General features: G+C 36.3%; 1 protein-coding gene across 1 annotated transcript; it reads right to left on the reverse strand.

Moving 5' to 3' along the window:
* Positions 1-2482: 2482 nt before the first annotated feature.
* On the reverse strand, positions 2483-3350 carry LOC142174310 (uncharacterized). Its single transcript, XM_075240092.1, has 3 exons — positions 3036-3350; positions 2739-2834; positions 2483-2641 (listed from the first exon to the last, which is right to left on the reverse strand). Exons 1-3 carry the CDS (start codon positions 3348-3350, stop codon positions 2483-2485), a joined length of 570 nt encoding a protein of 189 aa, XP_075096193.1.
* Between the last annotated feature and the right edge of the window lie 6221 nt (positions 3351-9571).

Consider the following 9571-nt stretch of genomic DNA (forward strand, 5'->3'; position numbering starts at 1 on the left):
ATCATGTAACGGAGTCAAAATTGGATCCAAGGGCAAAGAAGACTATTTTTATGGGAATTACTTCTGGAGTCAAAGGATATCGCTTATGGTGTCCTATGACAAAGAAAGTAATATTCAGCAGAGATATTACCTTTGATGAATCTGCTATGGTAAATAAGGTAACAGAAGATACCAAACAAAATGAAGGTGCTTCTAAGCAGGTGGAGTTTGAGGGAAAATTTATTTTTCCTACACAAGAAGCAGAGGAGGAAATAAATGAAGATTACCCTCTGGAAGGAGAGCCAGTAGAGGAGATTCCAACTCAGGAACCTCAACAACAACTTGAATCAATAGCAACCAGCAGGCCAAAAAGAACAATAACGAAACCTGTTCGTCTCATAGAGATGGTTGCTTGTGCAACCTCAATTGTAGCTGATGATGTTCCTACCACTTATAAAGATGTTGTCCAAAGTTCAGAAGAAGATAAGTGGAGGATTGCCATGAATGATGAAATACAGTCCCTTCATCAGAATCATACATGGAGATTGGCCAATCTCCCGAAGGGAAAGAAAGCAATTGGGTGCAAATGGGTATTTGCAAAGAAGGAAGGATTTCCTAACCAAGTAGATGTTCGCTACAAAGCAAGATTGGTGGCCAAAGGATATGCTCAAAAGGAGGGAATTGATTACAATGAAGTGTTTTCTCCAGTTGTAAAACATTCCTCCATTAGAATTATGTTGGCTTTGGTAGCACAATTGGATTTGGAACTAGTTCAGATGGATGTAAAAACTGCGTTTTTACATGGAAACTTGGAGGAGGAAATCTACATGACTCAGCCAAAAGGATTCAAAGTTGCTGGAAAAGAAAATATGGTGTGCAAACTTGAAAAATCATTGTACGGATTAAAACAATCTTCTAGACAATGGTACAAGCGATTTGACGAGTTTATGTTGCGGCAAGGGTACAAGAGAAGCAAATACGATCATTGTTTGTATTTGCACAAGCTTAAAGATGGTTCCTTTGTATATCTTCTCCTGTATATTGATGATATGTTGATAGCTTCCAAGAATTCGGAAGAAATTGATAAGTTGAAGATTCAACTGAAGAAGGAGTTCGAGATGAAGGATCTGGGTGAGGCAAAGAAAATTCTTGGCATGGAGATAATTAGAGATAGACGTTCAAAGAAACTCTGTTTATCTCAGAAAGAATATTTGAAGAGAGTACTACAACGTTTTGGCATAGATGACAAGACTAAGCCAGTTAGTACTCCACTTGCTCCCCATTTTAAGCTAAGTACTACTATGTCGCCAATGGATGAAGCTGAACGAGAGTATATGTCAAAGGTACCATACGCAAATGTTGTTGGTAGCTTGATGTATGCAATGGTTTGCACAAGGCCTGACATTTCACAAGCTGTTGGAGTTATTAGCAGATATATGCACAATCCAGGGAAGGAGCATTGGCAAGCTGTGAAGTGGATTCTACGGTATATTCATAATACTGTAGATGTCGGGTTAGTTTTTGAGCAAGAAGACAATCAGTCTGTAGTTGGATATTGTGATTCAGATTTTGCGGGTGATCTGGACAAACGAAGATCAACTACTGGTTATGTGTTTACTTTTGCAAAGGCACCAGTTAGTTGGAAGTCTACTTTGCAGTCAACAGTTGCTTTGTCTACAACAGAGGCAAAGTACATGGCTATTACAGAGGCTGTGAAGGAGGCAATTTGGCTTCAAGGATTGCTAAAGGAGCTTGGTGTTGAACAAAAAGGTATCACAATTTTTTGTGATAGTCAAAGTGCTATTCAATTAGCGAAGAACCAAGTTTATCATGCAAGGACGAAGCATATTGATGTTCGGTATCATTTCGTACGAGAAATCATAGAAGAAGGAGGAGTCACAGTGAAGAAAATTCATACTACGGAGAATCCTACTGATATGCTAACTAAGGTGGTGACTGCGATCAAGTTTCAACATTGTTTGGATTTGATCAACATTGTTGAACACTAAAGATTGAAGATGAAGACACAACCAAAATTTGTTATTGAGAGAAAATTGAAGATGTGGAATTTTGCCAAGGTGGAGATTTGTTAAGTTTGGCAGAAATCTTTTGTCCCACATCGGTGGGAAAAGAATGGTTGGGGGGATTTTTCCCCTATAAAAGAAGGCTTAATGTTTAGGATTTAAACACACCTCTCATTTGCCTTCTCATCTGTTTAAGGCATTTGTATCTTCTCTCTTTAGTATTATTTCACTTGTATTTTTGGAGTGGAATAAAATATTGGTTGTGTCCGAGGAGTAAGCAAAATTAGCCGAACCTCGTAAATTCTGGTGTTCCTTTTATTGTTGTTTTATTGTCTTATTTATTATTTGGTGGATGTCATATTTTTTGGTATAGTAGTTGTGACTTATTCACACTATATACATTTGGCTTCAGCAACAGTGTTTAGGCACATTTCCTTTGTTCTGTACCCAACTGCTCCAAGGACACTTCTCTTAGTTTCCTATTCTCCAGCGGTAACCACTTTTAATGGTATACCTTCCATTCCTTGCCAACCACCCTTGTTCGACATACCCTTGCGCAAACTTGTCCTTGATCGAGCAGATTTTCCTCCAATACCAGCCGCAGTCATTAGGAGGTTTGTAGTGCCACCAAGAGCTGCCTTTTAAGTAAATGTGATCTATCCATTTTACCCAAAGATCATCCGTCTTGCACGCAATGTTCCATACGTACTTGGCTATTGCACCCTCATTCCATACCACTCCATTTTTCATTCCTAGTCCTCCCATTTTCTTTGGTCTAAATACCAAGTCCCATGCTACCAGTGATGCTCTATTACTCACATCCTTCCTATCCTATAGAAAGTTTCTGCAGATCGATTGCTGTAATCCTTTTCATTACTGCTTTAGGTAGGAGGAATATGGAAGCCTAATATGTATGAACATGCATCAATATTGAGTTGATAAGATGCACTCGACTTGCATATGATAGGTGCCTTGATCCCCATGCTCTAATTCTTGTTGTCATCCTGTCTACCAATATCTCACATTCTATACCAATGTGCTTTTTAGTTGAGATTGGAACTCCAAATATTTGAATGGTAAAGAACCCTTCTGGTATCCTGTCATGTCACATAGATTCATTGGGGATTGTTGATCTATATTGGAACTGAAAATATTAGACTTTCCTGCATTGGTGCATAATCCTGAAGCCCTTGAAAAGTACCAAAGGCCTCTTAACATCAAAAAGACTGACTGGTAAGCTCCTTTGCAAAATAAAAGGACATCGTTAGCAAAGAATAAGTGATTCAACTTCAACCCCTTACATTTTGTATGATACTCAAATCCTGGCACATTTGCTACCTTCTTCATTATTCTAGAGAAGTATTACATGCAAATGACAAAAATAAGTAGGGATGTTGGGTCCCCCTGTCTCAATCCACATTTACCCTAAATGTTTCCATACAAGCCCCTGTTCAAAGCAATATTGTACTGTGTTGTGGATATACAATTCATCACCCACTTAATGAACTTCACAGGGAAGTTTATAGTATATAACATTTTCTCCACAAACTCCCGTTCTACTGAATCGTATGCTTTCTTGAGATCAATTTTAATCAAACAACTCTTGGTGGTGGCTTTTATATTATATAGTCTTACTAGATCTTGACAAATGAGAATGGTCTGCACAATACTTCTCCCAGCTATAAATGCACTTTGATTATCATATATTAGATCATGGAGGACTAGCTTGAGCCTATTACAAAGAATCTTCGATATTATCTTGTAAATTGTATTGCAACATGCTATTGACCTGTAATCTCCCACATTGGATGCATGTGAACTCTTTGGTATCAGTGTAATTACTGTATTATTCAATGCTTTGAGCATTTTCCCATTTTTAAGGAATTCCAGCACAACTTCAACCACATCTTTCCCTACTATTTCCCATTCATCTTTAAAGAATTGACTACCAAAGCCATCTGGGCCTAGTGTCGCGTCTCCGGCAATAGCCTATAGTGATTTCTTTACTTCATTTTCAGTGAATTGCTCTTCTAGTTGTGTTCTTTGTATAGCAGAAACAATAGGATCCTGTCTTACCAAACTGCTACAAACATGCTCCATGTCCCTTTTATTGGTCCCCAAAAGCCCTTCATAGAAGGTTATAAATGCCTTAGCTATCATCTCTAGATCATTGTTGTTCTGCCATTCTGCATTGTCAATAGAGAATATTCTGTTGGAGTTTCTTCTTGCTTTCATTATACTGTGGCAAATTTTTGTATTCATGTCTCCTTGAGTCAGCCACTGTACATTGCACTTTTGCCTGAAAAACTCCTCTCTAGTAGTATTCCATGTTTTACATTCCTTGGACATGTTAGTTTCTTCAACTATCAATTGAATGTTACATGGATCCAATCGAATTGTTTCTTGGCACTTTTGAAGCTTCTACATCGCCTCATCTGCCTTCCTTTCAACCTCACTAAACCTGTCCTTGTTCAGCTCTTGCAATGTACGTTTGATCTTGTTTAATTTTCTCACTAATTCATACATCTTAGTGCCCTTCCTATCAGTCCACCACCCTGTTTTTTTTCTCCCTGGAGTCTGGGGCCAAGCTCCACATATTAAAGTATCTGAACATTTTATTCTTTGGTTGGCTGCCATTGTCCTAGCTAATAATGGCTGGACAGTGATCAAATAGCACCTCATTCCTATAATGTACTACTGATGTAGGTAGGTTTAGTCCCCACTCAGCATTTACCATTACTCTATCAATTCTACTGAGTACTCTATCCACTCCACTTTGCTTGTTTGTCCATGTGAAGAAAGTTTCAGTGGATTTAAGGTCCAACAATGAGCAGTCCTCAATATATTTTTTAAATCTCTTATCTCTTCCATTGTGACAGGGCTTCCCATTTTCTGATCTTTATACAGAACACAATTGAAGTCCCCTATTATCACCCAAGGGAAATATCTTTAATTCCTGCCAAAGATCTTTTCTGAGTGCAGCATCATTAAATGCATATACCATAGTCACATGTTATCTTCTGCCAATCCCTCTATGGTGTAGCTCATAGTGAATTAGTTGTGCTGTCACTTTGATTATATTGACTCCATATAATATTGAATTCCATAGGATCCATATCCTTCCACCGGATGTTGGGATATGTTTGTGCTGAGCTACTAGCCTTGACAGAGGTGAAGAGAGATATGTTGGGCTTTTTCTCTCTTCACATTGGTTTCCAGAAGACCAAATACCCCTATTCTAGAATTATGCATAAACGACTTTATCTCCTTCTATTTGGTAGGTTTATTTAGTCCTCTGGTGTTCCAGAAATCAATGTTATCCATTAGGATGGGGGATGCCTTCACCCTTGCCATATCCTGGCTTCCTTGCACCTTGCACTTCTTTGGGAAAGAAGAGCTTGGTTCTCCTGAGTATATGTTCCTTCCTTCAACTAGTTGTTTCTCCACTAGGCTAGAGAATGTGTTCCCTAACTTAATTGATGTATTATGTATGGTCACCCTTTTTTGATGTATTTCCCTGCCTTGAATCCTTGTTGTAAGCACGTGATTTTTGCCCTATATGAGAATTACTCCCAAAAAAATTCAAAAATAAAGTAATTTTTCTTGGTGTGTAATTTTGTGATATTTTGTGATATTTTGAATAATTATTTGTATTTGTCTGTGCATGTTTATTTGCTAAATTAATAAAAAATACAAAAATATATCGCATTTTTGCATGTAGGATTTAATTATACAATTGTTAGTAATTAAATTTGTTTTACAAAAATTAAAAATTACAAAAATAGGCATCATTTGCATTTTTAGCATTTAATGTCAAAATATACAATTTTATGCTTAATTATTGCTTAATTATGCGTTTATTGTTATTTGGAGTTAATTTGCATTTTTATAACTTAATTTAGTTCTTAATAATAAGTTAAGTATTTTTATAATTTAGTTTTAGAGAAATAAAAGAAGAAAAGAGAGCGAAAATATAAAGAAAATCGGAATTGGGCCTCTTCTTCGATTTCAAGCCTCAGGCCCAAAAAATGGCCCAATCTTCCCAAACGACCCAGTCCATTTCGAACAGGGTCAACCCAGTCCATAACCCAACATCCTATCATTTTTCATTTTTACAAAACAAAAACAAACAAAAAAAAAGGCCAAAAACCCTAAAACTATACTAAGTCATCTGCCACCCCCCCCCCCATCATTTTCCTTCTTCTTCCTCAAGCTCCAAAACACCCCATCCATGGCTGCCCCCCCCCCACAAACCCCAGCCTGCAACGTCGACCACCCTCCCCCATGAACACCCCCTCACGTCGTCACACTCACACACACATACGCAACAAAACACACAAGCACACATGCAGCAGCCCGTCCATGGCTGCTGCTTCTCCTTCTTCCTCGACCTCACCATCGTGAACATCCACCATTGACGCAGCCAACAACTACTCCAGCTCCTCCATGCTTCTTCTGTTTCCTCGTCACAGCTTCTGCCCATAAATCGACCTTCTTCGAACGGACCCAACTGCTGCTGCGTCAAGCTCTCGTTGTTGCTCCGTTGTTTCTCATAGCTGTTGAACGCAGCAGCAAGTAGACGACCACTGTTTCTTTTACTCCATTGATGTTGCGTCGACCAGCTGTTTCTTCTTCGCTACATCCAGTCGTCGATGACGAACAGTCCGTCATGTGGGTATGTATTTCCCCGTCGTCGTGTTGCTGCTCGAGCAGCGTTTATGCCGTGTCAACTACTGTTGCTGATTCGGCGCGGCTTCATTTGTTCATGTTCATCGTCATTTGGTCGAGCTTTGGTCGAGGTCTGTCGAAACAGTCCATACATATTTCGTTTCAATCCGGTTAGTAGTTTTTGAGTTTTATTTTGTCCGTATTTTGTTTTGATATTTCTCAAATCTAAAATCGGCAAATGTTTGTTTTGATCATGTCTATCGTTTGAAATAATTTTTTTAGTTTGTTCATGTGTTTTGTTGAATTAATTTTCAGATTTTAAATGGAAATTTAATTAGTGTTTTTTCATGTTTATTTCATATTTGTTTTATTGTTTAGGTAAACGTTGTTAGTTTAATGTTAGTTAGATACAAATTGAAGTTTAATTAATTGTTTCTTCAATTTGTTTCATGTATTTTATGTATTTTTCAGAAATTGTTAATATTGTTAAGTTCAAGTTTAAATTCATAATTGTTTCTTCTTAGGTTTTGTTTTGTTATTTGCCTAAAAGAATTTAGTTGTGTTAGAGAAATATGTTGGTTTAGTCATTTAATCCGTCATGTTTGTTGTTTTAAAAAAATATAGATTCATTCATGTTCATACTTTGTTTGGTTGATCTTGAATCCGAAATTTGTATAGTTTGATTTCTTGTTTATCATTTATGATTATTTCTTGAATTTGTCTCATAATCTTGTCTAAGTTTAATATAGGAATTGTTGGTTGTAATGTTGTTAGAGTTAATTTTAAGTTCAATATGATTGAATTTAGAAATCTAAATATACTTGTTTGTTGTTGTTGTTGAATCCGAAAATAGGATTGTTTGTTGCTAAAATATTGTTCAATCAAATTTTGGTTGTTCTTTGTTGTTCAATTTGTGTTCATGTTATTTGTTGTTGAAATATTGAAGAAATCATATTCATGTGATTTGTTGTTTAAACATTGCTAGAAATTTATCATATTGTTTATATTTTGGTTAAATTTGATTAATTGATTGTTATAGCTGATGGGGTAGTTTGGTAATTTGTAATACGTTCGGGGGTAAAATAGTAATTTGCAATAAGGTCGGAAGGGTAGTTTAGGAATTGTACATTTTGTAATTTTTTATATGAAGCATGGGGGACAAAATATAATGGGGTGGGTTATGATATAGTTATTTAATATAAAGGGGGACAGAGATAGAGAAAAAGAGAGGAAAAAATCTGACAGAAAGAGAATAAGAGAGAGAAAAAAAAGGCTGAACATTTAAGAGAGAGAGAAAATTCCGAAAAAATATTTAAACTTTCAAATAAAAAAAAACTAAAAAAAAAAATTTTCTGCTTTCTTTCATTGTTTGAAATCAGAATTAATTGTTGTTTCATCAAGGCTTGAAGCTTTTGTTTTGTTTTGGGATTAATACTCCACCGATTTGCAAACTCTGTTTCTGGGTTGTTACTATTGCTGGATTGTTGCTGCTGTGCTGTATTGTTATTACTGCTGCTGATTCTCATCTTTCATTTTCTTTTGCTTCCAAATCAGGTACACAACTGACACGCTGGTTATTGTAATCCGAAATATGAAGTATGAATACGAAAAATGAAGAGTTGAAATTCTTAATTATATTTTGAATTTTATTTGTATGTATAAATTATTTAGCTTGCAAAAAATCAGAATCATGTAGATATTTAATACATATAGTGAAACATCGGATGATAGTTTAACGGACGAACTACTTATATATTGCCTAAAAATAAATAAATGGTGTAGTAACTTCGTCTAGTTAATTCGCTATTGTTGGATGATTATCATGTCTCAAAAAACACGTTAGTTTATCAAAATAGACCATTTTGGAACTTGGAAGAATGTTGTTTAATTAAATATTATTGGTCAATTTCAGCCTGTAAATAAATTAAGACATTTTTTTTATTTTATTTTGTAGAGACAAATTTAATAGAGAATAATGTAGGCATTTTAGGATTGTCTTTTAAAAATAAATGAGACGAGCCTCGCCGAATAAAAAATACAAAATTGTGGGGCCCTCAATAAATATTTAATTGAGTATTTAGAATTCGGGATAGACTGTTTAGTGAATTCCACAGTCTTACCCATAAATAATAATACGCTAATCGCTTTAGGCACGATTTAATAATAATACATTCTTAAACACGGGTGCGCATTTATGCGACCCAAATCCAAATCCTAAAACATTGAATAAAAATACGTTCCGGATCGCGGGTGCATTTTATGTGACGCAATCCAAAGACATGTTTTTAAACGATGTTCACATTCTTGTAAAAATAATAATAACAATTATGAAAGCGGTAAAAAGATAAAATTTGCACATAAGTTCATATTTGTATAAAATCAGATAATCAAGCCGAATATAACAGTTGAGCGACCGTGCTAGAACCACGGAACTCGGGAATGACTAACACCTTCTCCCGGGTTAACAGAATTCCTTATCCGGATTTCTGGTGCGCAGACTGTTAAACAGAGTCATTCTTTTCCTCGATTCAGGATCAAAATTGGTGACTTGGGACACCCTAAATCTCCCAAGTGGCGACTCTGAAATAAATAAATAAATCCCGTTTCGATTGTCCTTTAATTGGAAAAAACTCCCTTGTACCCCCTCGCGGGGGCGGAAAAAGGAGGTGTGACAGCTCTGGCGACTCTACTGGGGATAAACCCAGAATCTCTGGTTCAGGGTTAGAATTCGAGCTTAGATAAATTGTTATATTTGGTTTTATCTGATTTTTACATATTTGAGCCTAATGTGCTAAATGCTGCTTTTACCGCTTTGATATTATTTGAACTGTACATATAAATTGTGCCGAAACCTTTCTCTTCTTACCTCAGGGGAGAAGCTCGCTGGTCGAGGCTCCCTA

The sequence above is a fragment of the Nicotiana tabacum genome, chromosome 20, assembly GCF_000715075.1.
Source record: "Nicotiana tabacum cultivar K326 chromosome 20, ASM71507v2, whole genome shotgun sequence".
Taxonomy (NCBI): Eukaryota; Viridiplantae; Streptophyta; class Magnoliopsida; order Solanales; family Solanaceae; genus Nicotiana; species Nicotiana tabacum.